Source organism: Lingula anatina, chromosome 2, assembly GCF_051362555.1.
Source record: "Lingula anatina isolate TDL-2025a chromosome 2, LinAna3.0, whole genome shotgun sequence".
Taxonomy (NCBI): domain Eukaryota; kingdom Metazoa; phylum Brachiopoda; class Lingulata; order Lingulida; family Lingulidae; genus Lingula; species Lingula anatina.
In genome coordinates this window covers 4277508-4297263 of record NC_141768.1, presented here as the reverse complement: position 1 = coordinate 4297263, position 19756 = coordinate 4277508, and the positions used below count along the sequence as shown (strand labels likewise).

At 35.3% G+C, this 19756-nt stretch overlaps 3 protein-coding genes across 4 annotated transcripts; all 3 read right to left on the bottom strand.

Moving 5' to 3' along the window:
- Positions 1–129: 129 nt before the first annotated feature.
- On the bottom strand, positions 130–5011 carry LOC147763338 (oncoprotein-induced transcript 3 protein-like). The gene is made up of 3 exons (XM_087007206.1): positions 4649–5011; positions 4117–4277; positions 130–225 (listed from the first exon to the last, which is right to left on the bottom strand). Exons 1-3 carry the CDS (start codon positions 4725–4727, stop codon positions 130–132), a joined length of 336 nt encoding a protein of 111 aa, XP_086863332.1. The 5' UTR covers positions 4728–5011.
- Positions 5012–9648: 4637 nt separating this feature from the next.
- LOC106168253 (uncharacterized) lies at positions 9649–16348 on the bottom strand. Its single transcript, XM_087007203.1, has 4 exons — positions 16034–16348; positions 11557–11934; positions 10394–10586; positions 9649–9899 (listed from the first exon to the last, which is right to left on the bottom strand). Exons 2-4 carry the CDS (start codon positions 11887–11889, stop codon positions 9649–9651), a joined length of 777 nt encoding a protein of 258 aa, XP_086863329.1. The 5' UTR covers positions 11890–11934; positions 16034–16348.
- Positions 16349–17154: 806 nt separating this feature from the next.
- LOC106180798 (uridine diphosphate glucose pyrophosphatase NUDT14-like) lies at positions 17155–19729 on the bottom strand. Of its 2 annotated transcripts, none has more exons than XM_013564931.2 (5): positions 19551–19729; positions 18992–19035; positions 18771–18835; positions 18236–18449; positions 17155–17589 (listed from the first exon to the last, which is right to left on the bottom strand). In XM_013564931.2, the coding sequence occupies exons 1-5, from the start codon at positions 19629–19631 to the stop codon at positions 17349–17351; spliced, it is 645 nt and encodes a 214-aa protein (XP_013420385.1). In that variant the 5' UTR covers positions 19632–19729; the 3' UTR covers positions 17155–17348. The 2 variants fall into 2 exon arrangements, with proteins under 2 accessions (XP_013420385.1, XP_013420384.1); XM_013564930.2 differs by having other exon boundaries at positions 17415–18013.
- Between the last annotated feature and the right edge of the window lie 27 nt (positions 19730–19756).

Below are 19756 nucleotides of genomic sequence, written 5' to 3'. Positions count from 1 at the left end.
GAAGGTTCATTGGTCCGAAAAGTGGTAACATTTTCATCGATTTTTTAATCAAGGGTTCATTGGTCCGAAGGTTCTATAGTGAACTTTCGGACCAATGAACCTTCGGACTATTGAACCTTCGGACTATCGCTACGGCCCCCGACTCACAACACCATCATTTTGTCCAGGATGTGTCCCTCGTATCCACATTGGTGCATGTGTACCACAACTAAATTTTGGCACACACTGTGTAAAAAAATATTACTAATTTTTATCAAAGTTGTGATAAAACTTGGACAAATACTAGGAATAGGCATTATTTGTCCAAGGATAAAAGGACAATTCAGTAAATTTGTAAATTTGTTAAAAGATATAACAAACCATTAGCATGGTATTTTAAATTAATTCTTGATCACTATTTTAAACCCTAGATAGTTGTTCTTCATTACAAAATCATTAACTGTTAAGGAGAAAAAAACACCACATCTGGTTATTAATGTAGATATCTTGTGACAATTAAAGGGATAATAACTCTTCGTATGAGATCTATATTACACAATAAAAACATTGTGAACAACTCATAGAAATATAATATATTCTGTTTTACCACAAAAACAGCAGTTATAGCTATTGTTCTGATATCTGAGCTTGTCTTTAGACCACATGACCTCCAATGATGGCTATACTCTGTTATAATCTCTTAAGAGATTATAACAATAAACAAACATTTTAGAAAAAAAACAGGGACTAACAAGGCCGCAAAGAATGCAATGTAACAAGGCAGCAAAGCTTTCAAATGTACAGACAAAAAAAAAAAACAGAAAAAAAAAGATGCAAAATAGGTCATTTTGTCAATTTTGATGCAATTATAAATAATGCTTATAATAGCACAGTCAGTCAACACTGATTTTTAATCATGCACAACAGGTAACATGGTCAATAACAGGGGCAGATCCAGAGATATTTTCTGGCAGTATTCCAAAGTATCTTTGTTGATCTATACTCCATTTTGATGCTCTTCCAACAGAAAAAAAAATAGATACCCATCAATATAAACTTTAAAATCTGACTGTCTTCCAGGAGACCCAGAAAATGGTCTCAATCCACCCCTTCAATTAGATTACAGTTTCATGACCATGAGAGTTAAAATTCACATGATGAAAGTCCCAATATATGAAAAATGATGACAGTGCATAAAATAATATTACATAGTGTTTAAAGACATATATACCAACTGCTTATGTGGAAATACAGAAAATGTGCAGAGCCCCAGGTGGATGGGAGTTAAAAGTTGCATCTTGAAAATGCCAGTGTTGGAGAAAAAAAATAAAAAGAAAACAACAAAAATATAATTCCAATGAAGCTGCTATTCACTGCTTCCTTATTATGGACATTATGTTAACTAGCAGAGAGCTTAACCTTTGGGTGTTTACAGGGAAACATCAACAAGTGTGCTTTATTAAATCGCATTTAATGGCCAATTAATTAGGCAAATGAGTTTATAGCACTGAACTTAGCCCAGTGAATACCCAAGGGGAATTTACAGATTGACCACACAAATTTGTCTCTCAAAGGTCTTCAGGCCCATAAGTCACACCTTATGAAAAGCAGAAAACAATAATGCACAAAAACAGGAGACTGCCAATTCTGATGCAATAATATATTATGTTTAACTGCACAGTCAACCTCAAATTTTAATTATGCACAACAGGTAACACCGACGAAAGTAAAAGCATAGGGCTTCAGGCCCATCAGAGTTCAAGTTTATACTTAGAAAGTGCCAGAATGAGAAAAATGAAAATTTCACAAAAAATGCATAAATTTAATAAAAATGATAATCCAATAGAGCTGGTTTTCTAATATGAGCTGTATGTCAATTGTAAGAATCATTCTTGTAAGTAAGACTAGTTAAAAAAATAGAAAGTAACACTTTACATAATATTAATGGTGGCAGAGCACAAAGTAGGTTTTTTGTCAATTTTGATGCAATATTACATAATGCTTAACTGTATAAATACCACCAATTTTAAAATATCTACTATTAAAAACATGGACATTAAGAAAATTTGATTACCACTGGGCTTCATGCCCAAGGGAGCTGTAAGTCCCACATTGAAAATTGCAACATGTAAAAGATAAAAATTTTCACAAAAAACCTGTATTACTTCCAAACAATTAACTAATGAGACAATTTTTCAACTGAAGCTGTATTTCAGTCCTATCAATTTTGATGCAATATTACACAATGCTTAACAGCATAATAACCATATTTTTTTAAATAATGAAATAAAAGTATCATGGATATTCAGAAAATGTGACTAGCCCATAGAGTTCAGAGTCATACTCTGAAAATTAAATTTGAGGAAAAAACAATTACTGTATATACAAAAAAAAGGCATAACTTCACCAAACTTTAACTGATCAAGCTTATTTTCATACTTAATCTGATTTTCATACTTAATCTGTATTTCAGTAACACTGATAACTACTGTGAATTTCAAGACAATTGGCCAATCGATTTTCCATAAAAAGTGTGATAGGTGTTGCATATATGCTGAAAAAAAGTGAAAAAAAAGCAAAACTTTTATAGAAATGCCCTGATCATGCCAATTTTCGGACTTGACTTGCATATTATAGATATTCATCAGTTCTGTAAGTTTCAAGCCAAAAAGTAAAGTGGTGTTTCACTTATTGTGTTATCAGGGTTGCATATATGCTGAAAAAAGTGAAAAAGCAGCATAACTTCCATAAAAATGTTCCTATCATGCTGATTTTGGAACTTGACCTGCATATTATGAATATTTATCAGTTCGGTAAGTTTCAAGCCAAAAGGTAAAACGGTTTTCCACTTATCGTGTTATCGGTGCTACATAAATGCTGAAAAAAATTGAAACAAGACAGCACTGTTCTGAAATGTTTTTTTTTTTTTTCGTTTTTAACAATTTTTAACATAAAACAAAATTAACAGTTTACTGCCATTTTTATATGATCAACTAAAAAAATTGATGAGATGGGGAAAATATCAATAGAGCAGTGTAAAATGTCCAATTTCTTCCATTCTGAGATTCTGAACATAGTGAATGATTGAATCTGACAAACTGCAATGATATGAGTTTATTTCCATTTTTGACACTTTATTACACAATACATGATGACAAGTTTACCATCATTTTTACATAATCGACTGACAATGTTGTAAAGATGCAGGAAATGTAAAACAAATGCTTTTACGTATCTTATTAGTTTAATAATGAGACTGTTAACATGCCTAAGAATTGAATCTGAGGAAATGTGAAAAAACAGCATACCTTCTAAAATAATGGCACGATTATGCTGATTTATGAACTCAAACTGCATTATAGTATAATTGACCACTCCTGTGACTTTCATGACAATTGGCCCATCTGTTTTTCTTATATTGTGTTTACAGTGTTGCATATATGCTGAAAAGTGAAAAAATAGCATAACTTCTACAATAATGGCCCGATCATGCCGATTTTCAATTTGACCTGTGTTTTATGAATATTCATCAGCTCTGTAAATATAAAGCCAAAAAGTAAAACTGTCTTCCACTTATTGTGTTAACGCTGAAAGTGCATGGCGATGATGGTGACAGCAGCGATGACAGTGACGACAGACGCAGGTGATGGCAATATGTACAGACACATCTGTGTCTGTACATAAAAATTGATTCATTAACCACTGGTAAGTATGGGTAAATTATTGTTTACTCCAGGAAAATTAATTTTTTGGCCAAAATGCAGAGTTATTATCCCTTTAATTAAGTGACATGAAAGGTTTTTCAGATTTTTGATAAGAGGTTTAAAACTGATGTTAGTTGTTTTAACAAAAGTTGATTGAAACTTAATTTTATAATATTGGTGATAAAATCTAAATTACTTTAAACTCAGTTGTCAGATCTTTGATGTAGCAATAACATTTTTTCTAAATGTCCATGTATGCATTATTTGGAGTGTCATGTATACAGAGATAAGAAAATTAAGGTGCTCAGGCAATAGTTGGAATTCATTCTAGATCATGAAGTTGCTTAAAGATAAAAGGTGATTTCACTGAAACTGAATGTTTTCAAAATTCATTTAATAAGATGGATAGATAAAGCAATTGTTAAAATCCTACGCTCTCTGGCATCATGTCTCCAGCAGCTCCAGTGAAGCGGTACCATGCATTAGCAGTAAGATAAGTACGGTCACAGTTCACAATTCCAGGGGCACCTTGTCCCTTCAAAACATTTCTGTATGGATCAGTTAGATTGGTGTATGAAGAACAAGGATCACTGCCTGTAAACAATACCTTATGGTGAGATAAGATTGACTAGGGCATAAAAAAGAAAGATTATTCAATTCAACGCCATCAAATGTTCAGATAGATGTTTTTTTAATTTATTTTTTCATCTCCTTAATACAATCTAACCCTGTACAAGCATCTCTATAGATCTTAATTAAAATTACCAATTAGTACCCTCTGTCTCAAGTTTGACCCTAATTTAAATAAACATTTCATCATGAAACAAAACGGTTCTAGACTAAGGGGAATTCAATATTTGGGTACTAGGCCTACAGTACATGATCATTGTCTATAATTTTTACCCATCGCTATCTATTTTTTTCTTTTTTTTTTTTTTTCGAGAGAGAGGGAGAGAGAGACCTACCTGCTGACCACGCACTGAAAACTGTAAGGATTAGAAAAGTTACTCTTCCATTTCTCTGGCAGCCAAGACCGCCTTCCATGTCTGCTCTGATTGTACCAAAGACGTCAAATAGTTACCGATCTTTCGGGAAGTTCCAACTCTCAAATGTCTGAATGACATGCTCTGTTCGTGTTTTTTAACTTGGTGTAGAATTTTGACTAGCTGAATCATAGTTTATTAATTCAATGAAACTTCTGTGAAGGTCTTGTTTAAATGACAAATATCCTTACATACTCCATTCAGGGGTATAAAAGACGTTGCTATTTACACCAGCAGTTCTTCCCAGAAAGTGACCGGCTATCGGTGAAAAAATCCCAAGGGGGGTTTCCCTTTACCTGTCGGCTTTGAACCCGTCTTCCAAGGGCGAAATTTTATTGGCTATGCAGACTTGCATACAAAGCATAAACCAAGGGTTGTTTTCTTTAAGCAACAATGATCAGATTTTGTGAAAGGCCAGCTTCTGATAAACTTATTTACAAAACAACTTCCGCGTTTCAAATACGTATAGAAGGTAGGCACTATTAAATTTCCATATTTTCATCGAAATTTCTTTGGACCAACTATTGCTTTGTAGCACACAACAAATAGCACTAAATGTGTCTCAAACTTCTCTCAGATGAATAAACAGAATCCAAAACGTCTTAAAATTTCCCGTTTAAACTAGGGAGAGAACGCAATAGCAGGTGGAGGGCTCAACATTTAAAAGGAGAATTAATTAAGGGAGGGGTGTTGGAGAATAATATGTTGGGACTTCCTTCAAGTATAACATCTGTTGGCTGGAATCAAACCGCGACGCAGTTATGTAAATGACTGAATTGAAACAATGGGCAGCCCCCCTCCCCCCCTCCCACCACACCCAGCTTCCTGCGCTCAGGACAGCCGATGTTGAAAAAAGTGGGTTTCTGTCTACCCCTATGTATGATACAAGTGTCCATCTACTCAAATTATATGGAGTCAATATTAAATGGGCTGTTTGAGTCGAAATTTATCCAGCTAACAGAAAACCTGATACTCCGTTCATCTCGATTTCCAATCCTTTTTATTTGGTCCCAGGGCAAGTGACAATACGTCAGGTATGTCCGGTATGTCAGTGGTCCTATTTGTGACGTTAAAGAATGAGACACTTATTTCTATGCCGACAAAGTAGAAGAGCCGAAGCGACAGTTAAAGGTACACTGTCACTCATTCTCGTTATATAAGTTCTTTTTTGTAATTTCATGTAAAGTAAGCAAGTGGAAGAATTGTTTGTCCAACTAAACTAACTAACATCAGTCTAGCAACTTTGAAATTAAATAAAATATAGATTTATCAGTTCTCGCACAAAAAAAAACGACGGACTAAATTTTAAACTTTCGTTACTGTTGCTCGCAATATCACAGAAAGTAATTTGCACAACCTCCGTTACCAGGCGAAAAAAACAATACTGAGGTTGAGGACAAAATGTGTCAGTAAAATAAACTTGCACCTCGTAATACTGTATCCTCTTAACGCAGGCTAATTTTGTTAGTATTAAAAACGTGCAAAACTGAACCAAATTCATTAGATTGTTGCCCTCATAGGAAAGCAACAATCCTAAAAGAAATCACTGGATATAATTATAAAATAATATTAAACGTTTTGGCCATTTCTCAACATGTTGTATGTTGCTGTCTTACGGGAAAAGAACCGAGAAAGCGATCATTTATACCGCTGTGCGATAAGCTAACTGGCAATTGTTTGTATTAATAGCTTTTACAAGTAGTCTTCCTCAGTAACCATTTAGATAAACATCGAACCCCCTTCTTTTTGGCCCAACTTGGGAAATGTCATACATGTAGTACCAAGATTAAATTTGGTTCAGATAATGAAAGGTATGCTGGACAATACGATAATTTGATTTTCTTTTTTATTCAAGAAAAAAAAATTCTGTGATGATATAGAATTTTGTGATAATAGGGAGTTAACAAAGAAATCTCAATCTCACCTTTACTTATTGTGGATGTCGCATTTCTTGGGGATTTTTTATTTTGTGTGGGGGTAATGTTACAGGGATGTAAAGGTGGCTACACAAAGTGATGTGAGAAACAGTTCCTCCATAAATCCATTTTTGAGTGCAAAAAACATTAATTTCCATAAAGATATCAATTTAACATTTCCATGCTAAATTTTGTTGACTTTAAACTAATATATTAGTAATTATGCCAATTCTGCCATTCGAACTCCAGGGGCAAGTGCGGGTTGTAACATTTCTATGTGCCCACATAACGTCTCTTTCAGTTTTTGCAGCTACATGTATATATAATCTACCCGTAGCAATTTTTTTCAGTATTCATATTAATTTAAAGCCTGTTAGTAGATGCGACATTTTATGTGTTGAATTCAATTTAAATATAATTTATACAGCTTATAAAATATTCATCTTCATTGCTGAGATTATTCATTGTCTAATTACGTTAACACGCTGCTCAGCAAATTCTGAATAAATGTATTAAGTTGCCCAATTATTAAATATCAGAATTTTTTTAATAAGGGATGTTGAACAAGAGTGCCTCTCTTTGCTGGTTTGGAATGGCAAAAGAGCGTACTCCCTTCCCTTCCTCCGAAAGAGGAAGTAAGATTCATTAGGTTAAGTTAGGTTATGTACCCCGCCGCAGCAACTACGGCAGCCAACAATTTTCGAGAATGCTTCATGTTAACAATATATATCAAAATATGCTATATATTCTTTAAAGTGTTCGCGTATTTCATCCTCAGTAAGACCATAATTCTTCAGGTCATATCTATGGCGGCCATATTTGTTTTGCGGGTTTTCCAGAACATATCTCTCCATCCTTTCTCTCCCGTGATTGGTTAAACTTAGTCCAAATTTCTCGTATATCCGCTTAACAACAGTCATTGGTGACGCTACCAGTTCCTTGTAATCGATGTCAATAAACCTGTGCCCTTCATCTCGGTGCTCTTGTCTGAATTTTAACATTTCTCTCCCACCGTGTCTCCATGGAACTTTAAGAAATACCTGGAAATATTTGAATTATTTTTTAAACTTTGAAAGAATTCTAAGAAAAATATGAAATCCAACTGACAGGAAGAATAACAGCAGATTAGAAATGAATTGGACGACCATTATTTTAATTAAACTTTAAACTGTAGCTTAAAGGTATCCTATTGCGGGATTTTCGTGCCAAAATCTATTGTTTCTAAAAAAAAAAGCAAATTTCTCCCACTCAATAATTATTGCTGGGTGGTTAGACCCTACACTTGGATTTGATGTTTTATGCCATTTTTAATTATTTCTACTTAGTTCTAAAAGCATCACGATTCATATATTAGACCGCCAAAGACTTTCCGTCATCTCAGAAGAAAATATAAGGTTCTTTTATTTCTCGGACTGTATCGTTTAAAACGTCTTAATTGGGAAAGATAAGTACAGAAGTGGTAGCTATGCAGGATATTTAGATAGCAAATGTGACTAGACTTTTCCACCACGTTTACAGGATTTAAATATTCACGGGATTTACCTCGACAGAAAATAGATGTTATTGAGTTGGTCAGGCGTGATTATCCCCACAACCCCCGCCTGCATCAGCAATTCACTGCAGTTAAAACAATAAAAAATATTAATAATAAATAGAATTAAAATCACCTTCCCCAATGCTTCCCTGTCGATTGCCTTTAAATCAAACCCGCTACACTTTCTAAAATGTTCAAGGTTAGAACAAGTGGACGCCGCTACTTCTACCGGATCCCGGTACGTGTGAATAAATAGAGCATCCGGATAAGCGTCCATTAAAGCCTCTAGATACGCGCTGTGAAGGGATTCTTTCAGTATCAAACGTCGGTTGTTAGGTGTTGAATCTGAAAATACAGTAAAAATCTATTTCCAATAAATCAAACAAAAGTTACAATTTAGCAGGGGAGTTTAAAAGAGACAAACAAATCCATATTTTTGAGCAGTTATCGCGCGCTTTAGCTTTTCCTATCAAAAGTTACCGGCATTCCTTCAATCAAACAGCAGGTTTTAAAATCTTTAATGTCAAATAGTACATACGCACAAAGCCTAAAAAGAGGGTAGGGCAATATTCAATATTTTCAGTAACAAGACAGAATATGATGCTGAAAATGAATTTGACAACCATTTCTTTCCACGACAATTATATTTTAATATAAACCTTAAAAGGTCGGTAAATAAAGAGAAAAGAGTTATTCAGGTTACTTCCTTCTATATACTGGCTGTAGAAATAGACTCCAAATGTACAACCCCAAAACATAAGAAAAACATTATACACATTATGGTACCTTAAACTGCCGATAATTACCATTTTGGAAGGCTGTTTTGAATATCGCTATTTTTACCAACCTTGAAAATTGTCGTGTAGAAAAGTAATTATCAGATTTATATTCAGCACCAAATTCTACCTCGGAAAACTCCTGTTAATGAAAACGTTTGAGGTGAACCCAACCCCTTTAAGTTTGTTTAAGAGTAATATATGTGTTTTGTCTGCCTTTCCAAAAATGGCGGATTAATTGACGCAAAGCTTAAATTTCTCACCAGCAATGGATTTTATGGTCCATTTGGCCTACGCAAACACCTGTTCCTCTAGAGATTTTCTAAAAGGCTTCTTAGCCATACCCTACCTAAGCCTTTTATTGTAGAGGATCTTTACTACTCTATTTTTTTCTGTAGATTTCAACACATTTCCCCAAATGATCAAACCAATATATTATCAAAGTAATCGAAACTTTAGAAATTTTGAGTTTACAGTTACTTAACGAAAAATTAAAATCATAAGCAACTGATATGTATTGTAAATATTCGGAAAAGTGTGACAGGGGCTGCACATATATACAAAAACTGCGCCAGAAGCGTAGCAGAGAACCTCTGTATATTGACTGGATAGGGTACACTTTGTTGGTAAAAAAATACTGGATTCTTTAGGAATAGTCATAAATAAAGGGTTACGCGTATCGTATTCCTTAAAACATCACAAAGACTTGCATTCATTCCTGCTGAGAAGGATCAGCTGAAGTTGTTTCTTATGCAAGCGATACGCTTCAGCCATTTCGTCTTTGGTTCTTTTCATGACCCATTCCAAATAAGTACCATTGTTTCTTGTGTAACTACCGTATGACTTGAAAATACCCATGTTGTTAAACAAAGAAAAACATTCATATGGTTCTTCAGCTGCAATATAGTGTACTGCTTTCGTGTTGGGAAGTCTGTCGTATAGAGAATCTGAAAGGATAAGATAGAAAATAGTGCTCTTACTTAATTAAAGATCATTAGGCGCCGTGCAGTTTAGCCAAGTTATATTATTCAATACATACGTACATTTACAAATATAAATATATTTCTATACGAAGCCTGGGTTATCATTAAAACTATTGGCACAAATTCTTCAAAATGTTAAGGTATGCGGAGAGGCGCGATATGCATGAATCCATTAACATGATGATTTATTAGTGAGACAAGAAACTGAGACAAGATTACATGTCCTGGAAGCTCACGATGACGACACGTTTGAATTCGACGGGCGGAGTTGCCAATCACCCTGACACACTCTTTTTTGCGATATCACATGTTTCTTCTGGGTCATGGCTACTTTGAGTTCATTACATAAAAAATGGAATGAAATCGAACCCAGGGACAGGTCGAGACATGATGCGTGAGAGGATAAAATTGCTTTTTTACCGAAGTAGCAGCAGAGAAGAATCAAAGAATTGCCATACCTAGTTGGCATTTAAAGGTTCGAACTCGTGCATCCTTGGCTCCTACCCTACTGGCGTTGCCGTCAGGCACAGGGCTCATCAACTCATAGTAACATGGAGAGGTGTTTTGAGGGTCTTGGCACAATAGGGCTTGCAAAAAAGTGGAACAGGTTCGTGTTGATCCAATTATAAATATTGGTTTGGTCACTGGACACTGAAATTATATAAAGTACATATTAGTGTCTGTTGAGATAATTATGGATAACTCTGTCTCAAGTAGCATGTCGGAGGTGCTTTTAAATATTTAACACATTACCATACGTTATAGACCTTGGAGATCTTCATTCACTACGTTTTGGATAGCTATTTGCCTTCATTTTTTGCTCGTTTGCCAAGGAAAAGGTACTGGGTGTGAGTGTAGAGCCGTGGCCATGGCAGTAAAGTGTTAAAAATTGACCTTACTGAGATCTTAGCTTATTTTAAATATATGAACTAAACAGACTTCAAAATAATTTCATACATGTATGCTTAGTTTTAGAATTTAAGGATCCTCAAAAATTTCCAATATGGCGACAAATCTCAGATGGCGGCCAATCATTATTACATATTACAAAGACCTATTTCAAAGAAGTTTATATTTTTTAACATGATATTTCTTTGGTTTCAGAAGTTTCGAATGTAACCCCTGCATACGGCAACAACTGTGTCACACCCACAACCAGTTTAATGGCAAAGGAGCAGAAATTGGGAGTTTGGGACCTAAGTCATATCATAGAAGTACTTCTATGGTCATATATAATAAAATAAAATACAATTAAAACAGCGCTGAAGTGAATAAAAATCTCTGATGGGTTGATTTTACCTTAATAAAATTACCTAATTGAGATTATTTTAGAACATTCTATAATTTCAACCAGAGTGTAGTGTATAAGCACATTGTTTATTTTAATAAACATATTAAAATATATAAATATATTAAAATATATAGTCGCTAATACCCATTGCCAGACATTTCTTTCAGATGTGATACCATAAACAAATACAATAACCCAAAAGTATTCTTCTGAACATACAGAGAGTATATGAAATATGGTTGTCTCAACAATTTACAATTACTATAAAAACGTGTACGGTCACAGTTTGTTTAAAGGTAAACGATCAATATAACTTCTATGTCCACGTACCTTGGACAAGTCAACAGAGGTCAAACACCTTGTTATTGCTAAACGATTCCGAAGAACCTCTATCATCCTGTTTTCAATGGCCCTTCTACCAGATAAGGTACATGATGTATCTTCTCGAAAACATTTTAATAATATTGTGCATCCGTCATACCACCATCGGCGGGTAAGGGCTTCTGACAACAGAAGACGACGCTCCTCTTTAGAAAAATTGCTTAATAAATTTTCCTCCGTAAGTGGACATAAGTATCTAGCTGCGAAAACCTGGCAAATCCAATCAAGAAACAGACGAAGGTGAAGGCTGACCAACAGCGAAATCTTGTTGAGAACCGTCATCCTTGGAGATCGTCTCGTACCTTTGGGGTATTGGCGGAATCTGACCTGGTATTAAAATAAAAAAGCCTAATTTAGGAGCTTTGCGTGACCTTAAGTTTCTTTTTAATGTAAATGCATTGTAGTGCATAATTTATTGCCATCACATTAATCTGTCCACAGCAACTAAACTCTCGAAATTATGTAAAAAATTTGTAAAAGTTTCTTTTCAATAGAAAAAGTTACTGTTGTAATGCAAATGACTTTCACTTTCACAAATTGCAGATAATAATTAAAACGGAATCAAACGAGTAGAAGGACGGGGAGTTATTGAGTGTAAGTTAAATTTCTTTTAGAGTCAACAAGTGTAGAAAATGTTTTCGTGGTGGGAAAAGATGGAACATGTCACAGTCGCATATATTTCGATTTGATTGGTTAATTTCTCAATAGATTTGCAAGTTTCTGACACGTGCAAAAAGCGTGCAAACTAAGGATGGATATGGTCCAAGCTTGAGTAATTTAAATAATATTTTAAATATTTGAAATCGAAAACAAACCCCTTAGAAATTGCCTAATGAGGAAATGTAACATGGTGGTTTGCAACATGAAAATGGAAAATTCCTTGTAATCACGCAAAGACAATGGAAAGAAAACAAGTAAATGCATGATCAGTACGGAGAAATAGAGTATAAATACTTGTGAAATTCTATGAAAAGGGCAGTCGGTGAATAAACGCTCGAAAGCTCCAGACCGTCGTGTTTCCTCACTATCACACTACTTTATCAAAAATGGTTCCATTTTTTGGGGCTACCCTGTTTATGGTTAATTGACATTTGCAGTCACGCCGTACACTTACCTGGAGCTTTTGAAATCCCCTTTAAAAAGAAGTATAGCTTGTAGCTATAAACACAGCCAGTTAAATTACAGACTAATTTACCGAAGGTTAAGCACCACCATGTTATGGCGAAAATGTCTACACGTACAGTGCATATACTGGTATGCAGTACTATATATATAACATGTGGTGGTTGAAGTTTATAGCAGAAGGAGTATTGTCTCCGAAGGCTAGCCTAAATAAAAAAAAATAAAATTTTATAATTAGAAAGGTCCAGAGAGGCAGATTGTGATAAGGAAGATATGTGCAATAAAAAAATAGGATTTTGTGACCTTGACCTAGATAAAATAAATCATTTTTAATTTACAATTTTGAATCCTTTCAAATAAAAATTGTCAAACCGACACTTGCACAATAAAATACTGTCAGAATGAAGTCGTTCCATTTTTGCCTGACTGCTAAATCCGGAAAAAACTGCTAACAAAAATATACGCAGTTTCATTTATATATGTATAGAAAAACAATAATGTTTTAGCAACATGTCAACAGAAGATTTTAAATTTTTGGTTACAAGTACAGTCTGCGTATTCTCCAGATCTATCCCCTTTGGATTTTTTTCTGTGGGGATACCTAAATAACAGTGTCTATGCCAAAGATCCCCCAATGATGCGCTCAAGAATACCCACTGTCCCGACTGCGGGTACCGCTCCTAGGGTGTCTGGGGCGGTGGGAGCATATGCGTTGGTGGCAGAATTTACTCTGGCGCCATCGGTGGTCATCTTTGAAAAACTGAATAAGAAATATTCTGGAAAGCGCTTGCCTCCCATTTGTTAGCAGAGCAATGTCCGTTCACAAAGAGAACTTAAAATTGTACATTACTTGCAGTGCCATGAAGCTGAGCAGCTGCCGTGGCCATCAAGATCGTCAGATATAAACCCTGTAGAGAGATTGTGGTTAAAATTACTCAGCGAGCCAATGGTCTACCGATCGTATGCCAAATCTAAACCAACTCGGGACAAGTTCTGACCGATGCCTGGAATGTTATTCCATAACAAACTCTATGATACCTGTCAGAGGGGATCCCCCTTCGCTTGAGAGCCTTGGTAGCAGCAAGACTGGAAAGAGCCCCGTTTCGTCTGTTTATTTGGTTGCACTAAGCAAGAGTCCACGCAGAGTTAGTTCGAACTACCAAGCACGACAGTTCCAATAGGAACACGCCCTAAGATCGTTTCAGATATTAAAAGAGTCGTTTCCCATCTTTCACGTACAGGTAGCGACGAAAGGTTATTTCTGACGCTCTTAATGGCGACAATAATCATCGAATCAGTTGCACTTAGGGCACTCGGGAATGTTTAAAGCTGGGGCCGCGCACTAGTCTTTCGACGTCAATTTTACCGCCTGTAAAATGAAGAAAGTAAATAGCATATTTTATATTTAAAAAACTTTAAATATTGCTGCTTTACCCTGGCTTGGCGTTTTACATCTGAAATGTACAGGTTCGCAACGACCAGGCCGTGCGGCCACTATAATATCCTGTTTTTCCAAACGCAAGTTTTATTTAGATCAAGTGCTCGTTGGAAGTACAATTTTTCCCTCACACAAGTATTTTAACCTAGTCGTGGAAATGAAATTAGGGAGGTGTGATTACTGCATGGTTGCCCTGCACAGGTAGAAATTTAGTTTTCGGGTCAAACTTTTATTTACTGTCTACCAGCACGTATATTTTATTAGCACCTAGCTAATCAGAAGAATAATGTTTCACACAAAATAAATCCACATCGTTAAAATTAAACCAGAAAAGCAAATTTATGGATGGGAAATCAGTAAAACCGATGTTTTTTTTATCCCTTGTTCCCTATAAAATAATGTAGTCATTGCCACTTTTTTGCAAGTTTATTCTTTTTCAGTGATAAACAATTACGGAGAAAAGCAGAACTGTGAATTTTACGTCTTTAAACAAAAAATATATATTTAAGAGTTATTCTTGTAAGTCTTTATGATGGACATCAGTTTTTATAATGAACCAAGGGTGTTTGACTGGAAAACTTTGCAATGCATGAAAGCGGCTAACAAGGGACTCTTTTTACGCACTACTAATAAGTAAACATTATATATTATTTAAAAGATGGTTAACATCATCTTTAGACTTTTTAACATGAAATTGGAAGCAAAGTAGAAATATATTTGATGAAATTCACATGGGTCAATTATATGACCTGCAGCTGCGTTCATTTTTAAATATATACTTATGAAAATTTATACGTGTTGAAGATAATAGGCCTATACCTATTTGAAGTCCACATTACATCTAAAGATCAGTTATTTTTTTCAGAAAAATATTTAAATCAGGGTTGATTGAAATCGTTCCTCAAAATAATTTCAAAAATGTTCACGAAATACATTTTGCTTCAAAATATGACACAAAAAAAATTTACGTGGAACAGCGCGTTGAAATAGTGCAGTATTCGGTAAAACTTGGATAGTACAGTAGTGCAGGTTAAAACATTGCCATTGGAAAATCTGACCTGGCCCAAAGGTTCATTGAAGGTGCATTGGTCCGAAAGTTCATAAGTCCGAAGGTTCATTAGTCCGAGGGTTCGATAGCCCGATTGCACTGTATAAATAAAGTGTATGCTGTTCTAGTAATAGAGTAAATTAAGTTCATGACAGACGCGTGAGTAGCCACATTAGACATAGATGAAAATTCAGGGAGTAGGCCATGGCCGTAGATAAATAGCAAAAGCGTTGATAAATTATGTGCTCTTTTCTGTCATGAATTAGCCAGATACACATCTATGAATATCTAGTGAAAAATCTGTAACCTTGGCAGGGGGTAGATGATATGTTTTTTAACGTGTTTCCTATTTTTATTCCTCCTAAAACCACCAAATGGGGAAAACAAAGACCAACAACGTCACAATCACTGCAGGTTCAGCGCACAATGCCCGTAAGGCAGGGGCGAATCCAGGATTATTTGGAGGGGGGTCCGCGGATGCGGAGCCAGTACATATCAAAACCGTCAATAGGAGTGCTAGCACATGAATTTTCGTGCTAATGAACCTTCGGACCAATGAACCTTCAATTTTCGGATTAATGAGCCTTCGGACCAATGGACCCTTTAATTGAAAAACTGATGAAAATTCTACGAATTTTCAGATCAATGAATCGGACCAATGAACCGGACTATCGAGACATCCCCATTTTAATAGTATTATTTAATACTATTAAAATATTTAATCGAAGATTATTGTTTGTTTGTATTATAAATGGTACTTGCCCATTCTCGGCTCTGGCGTCAAGGGTTTGGGTGGTGGGAGGCGTTTTCGTACTTACAGACAAACTTCTCTTTCTCTTGACTGATATCGTCTCGCTGGTCGTAGCTCAACTAGACACTGGTCAGTATTCGGTTCAGGAGTTCACGTTGGCGCTATCGCGAAAGATTAGTGGACCGTAGATGACCTAGGGATAATAACTCTTCGTATGAGATCTATATTTCACAATAAAAACATTGTGAACAACTCGTAGAAATATAATATATTCTGTTTTACCACAAAAACGGCAGTTATAGCTATTAGTCTGATATCTGAGCTTGTATTTAGACCACGCGTCCTCCATTGATGGCTATACTCTGTTATAATCTCTTAAGAGATTATAACAAAAAAAAAAAAACTTTTTAGAAAAAAACCACGGACTAACTTTGAATGTAAAAATGGATTCATTTAACCATTGGTAAGTATGGTAAAATTGTTGTTTACTTCAGGAAAATTAATTTTTTTTGGCCAAAACGAAGAGTTATTATCCCTTTAAGGGTCACATGGGCTCAGCTGTTTAATAAGCTGTTCCCGCAATTGTATGACATGGCTCTTCTAGCACTTGTGCGTACGGGATTCAGATTTACTAGTAACTGCCTATGCGCGGCCACCTCAGATCCTCCTTTCCTCCCAACAAATTTATCATTTTGAAATAATAATCTTTTATTGCGCAAACATTGTGTAGAATTTGAGTTTCTGCTGGGAATCTAGTTGGATAGGACAGTGGATCCTAGGGACTACATGTACACACCTCGGTTCCTTGGGGGTGGGGGTGGGGGGGGCATGCACTATTTTCACAATGGTGATTACAATCCCCACAACTATAATTGTATAACTACTGTATGAACCTTATCTCTTTTACTAATATACAGAAATACATCGTAAGACGAAAGGTTATATCCGATTTAATGCCATTTATTGCCATTTCTTATTTTCATTGCCAAGTTTCGTATTAAAAACAACCGATAAACATACACGAAAATAGAAACTGTGGAATGATTAAAAGTGTCAGTGACAATTAGCTTCCGGATTTTTAGATTGTCTACAAAAGTTTACATATGAGTACCTCAAAAATCATTACCATCACTGACTTTTCTCCATAGTGAAAAGCAGATTTTTAGCAACTCACGATGCCATAAAAGATGAAAAACAATTTTTCAATTAATGACAATTTTACAAATAAGGGCAGAATTGTGGAACTCTGTAAGGAAAGTACATGTAGTAGAACATTTTGGTACTCTGTATGATGCTAAATAAATTATATTAGATCTACAAATATTTTATTGCTCATTTTCATCAAGTTTCAGGAGGTAGTACTAAATTACTTGTGCACTGTGTCATGTGGAACAAGCCCCATGCTTATTTTCATAAAACCACAACAAAGCAAACATGAGACCAACTGGCTTTGTGACATTTTCATCATCTAAAATGAGGCGTCTGCTTTCCTTGACTGGTACTTCCACGACATCGATTAATTCCCCTTCGTGGTGATTGCCTCCACCCTCTGTCACACGCATTTCACCTGTCACCTCTGCATAGAAAATTGTCTGTAATGCTCCATTGGTCCCAACCCCTGACCTGCAAGGAACAGAGGAAGGAATATCAGGATGTTGTTTACAAAAACTTGATAAACATTCCTGTGATTGTGGTACTTGTTTCAAGCAATTGTCATGATGGAGAATATGTCATACAGTTGTCAAGATGCAGAGCTTGAGTCATAATATGTGGACATGATGAAGAGTTTGCATCAAACAGTTGTCATGATGAAGAATTTGTGTCACACGTTTTATTATCAAGAAACCACATCACTGCAAACATCAGAGTTGCTGGTTTTGAAATGCTCTCATTCATTATCCAATGTTTTATGTCTTTCAGTAGTACTTCTATTAATTCAATCATTTCTCCTTCCTCTAAGTTGCCACCTCCTTCAGTTATCCGAACCTCTTCACAGACTTCAGCATAGTATAGAGTCAATTGCGCTCCTATGGTGCCTTCACCTGATCTGACACAACATTACAAATGTCCTAGATATATATTTTTGCAATATCTATCAAAGGCAATGTCTCATGAAATGTGGACACAATTAATATCAGTAGTATGAACTGATTAAATGACAAGTTTCTCTAAAAACCCGTTATACTTATTTTAATATTCTTATGAAAATTTTTTAAATGACTGAAAAGCATAATAACATGAAAATATATATTTTTGTGAGTGCTCTCACCTATATGAGGTTATTCTTTGCAGTTTCTCTAATGGAACCTGGAACCCACATTCCTCCAATATTTCCTCTTGTGCAATGACATCCAGGTTTTTATCCTTGTCAACTATTCCAGCACATAGTTCATATGTAATACCCAGCTCCCCAGGATATTTGCCTGTGTCTATTTTCCAATGGTCCTCATGTTTCTGTAGCTCTGATTTTTGAATGTAGATTGCTTACATGAAAATAAAAAATCTTAAATCAAAAATAAATTGAAAACCATAAAACTATAACCACACTAGAAATTAAAAGTATTTTATATGGTTTAAGTCAGTAAAAATGAAAATGTAACTTCAAGGGGTAAAACTTACTACACGATATTAATAAAGGGCTGGGGGGAAAATGCCACTGTTGCCGTTTTGGAGAGCCATTATGTTTCGGATTAAGTATAGACCACTGATCCTCCCCCCCCCCCCCCCCCACTTTTTCATGGGGTCTCCCCACCAAGTCCACCAATGTATGGTAACATAAACTTGACCAAACAAAAAATACCAACCTGGCCTGAACTGCTTCACAAACACAAATGATTCTGTTGATTTATTGAAAAGCAAAATGCAGACACTGAAAAGAAGCAGAGACAATTTTCGGGTCATATGAGATTCACTGCCAAGCAAGAATATATCATAATATTGCTTAACGGCAATTTCTTTTAACTATAATCAAAAACAACAGGGCTTAATTTATCCATGTAACAAGGAAATAAATAATTCCATTTACCTGTCGTGTGACTTCACTGCATCCCAAGTTTTAGAAACACCATTCTGAAGTAAATGAATATATGTGGGAGTCTCAAGTTTACAATAAAACATAAGTAAGAATAAGAGCAATGATGTTTTACAAATTTTCAATAAAAAATGAAATACCTGTTGTTATGAAAGATATCAGTATTTAAATTATATCTTTACGTACACTCTTCGTTTTTGAGTCTAAATATCTTAAGACTTGCTCACAGAATAATTGTACCATACATGTGTACTATAGCAGTGAAGAATTAATTGCATTTTCAAAAGAAAAGTCCTACTTCTGGTACAGTATAAAAGTATTTTTGGGGAAAGCTGGTTGGTCCGTTGGTCTTACAGGATTGTAAGAGGGGAGTTGTTCAAGAGGTACTGGTAAAATAAAACTACAACGAATAAACTCATCATCATCATCATCATCAATCAAGTACCCTGCATGTAATTTGCATGGTTAGGCCGAAAACTGAGGCAAGAAGTGAAGAACGGGAAAGTTTCACTTTTGCACCAAATAATTAATCAATTTCTAAAGCAGTATCAACCTGTTTGTAAAAGACTCTGAGCGGTTTGATATATGCTGAATCGCTGCATGGAGACACAGTGACATCAGTTACATTATCCATACTACTGGGTCGAAATATAATTTAACTGAAATTGTGTAACATAAAAATAACTATTGGCCCACTAAACAAACCGGAAGTATACATACAACATGCAGAGATATAATCGAAATATCTATAGTTTCGAA

What these genes read in the sequence shown, in the direction of transcription:
- LOC147763338 (XM_087007206.1), bottom strand. Translation starts at nt 4,727, where the DNA reads ATGGAAGGCGGTCTTGGCTGCCAGAGAAATGGAAGAGTAACTTTTCTA. An exon ending in TTTCAGTGCGTGGTCAGCAG is followed by an intron (nt 4,278 to 4,648) that starts GTAGGTCTCTCT and finishes TATTGTTTACAG; the next exon opens with GCAGTGATCCTTGTTCTTCA. An exon ending in GAGACATGATGCCAGAGAGC is followed by an intron (nt 226 to 4,116) that starts GTAGGATTTTAA and finishes TTTTTTACACAG; the next exon opens with TGTGTGCCAAAATTTAGTTG.
- LOC106168253 (XM_087007203.1), bottom strand. Translation starts at nt 11,889, where the DNA reads ATGACGGTTCTCAACAAGATTTCGCTGTTGGTCAGCCTTCACCTTCGT. An exon ending in CCTCTGTTGACTTGTCCAAG is followed by an intron (nt 10,587 to 11,556) that starts GTACGTGGACAT and finishes ATATAATTTCAG; the next exon opens with TGTCCAGTGACCAAACCAAT. An exon ending in AACCTTTAAATGCCAACTAG is followed by an intron (nt 9,900 to 10,393) that starts GTATGGCAATTC and finishes TTATCCTTTCAG; the next exon opens with ATTCTCTATACGACAGACTT.
- LOC106180798 (XM_013564930.2), bottom strand. Translation starts at nt 19,631, where the DNA reads ATGGATAATGTAACTGATGTCACTGTGTCTCCATGCAGCGATTCAGCA. An exon ending in TCAGAGTCTTTTACAAACAG is followed by an intron (nt 19,036 to 19,550) that starts GTTGATACTGCT and finishes CATTTACTTCAG; the next exon opens with AATGGTGTTTCTAAAACTTG. An exon ending in GCAGTGAAGTCACACGACAG is followed by an intron (nt 18,836 to 18,991) that starts GTAAATGGAATT and finishes GCTTCTTTTCAG; the next exon opens with TGTCTGCATTTTGCTTTTCA.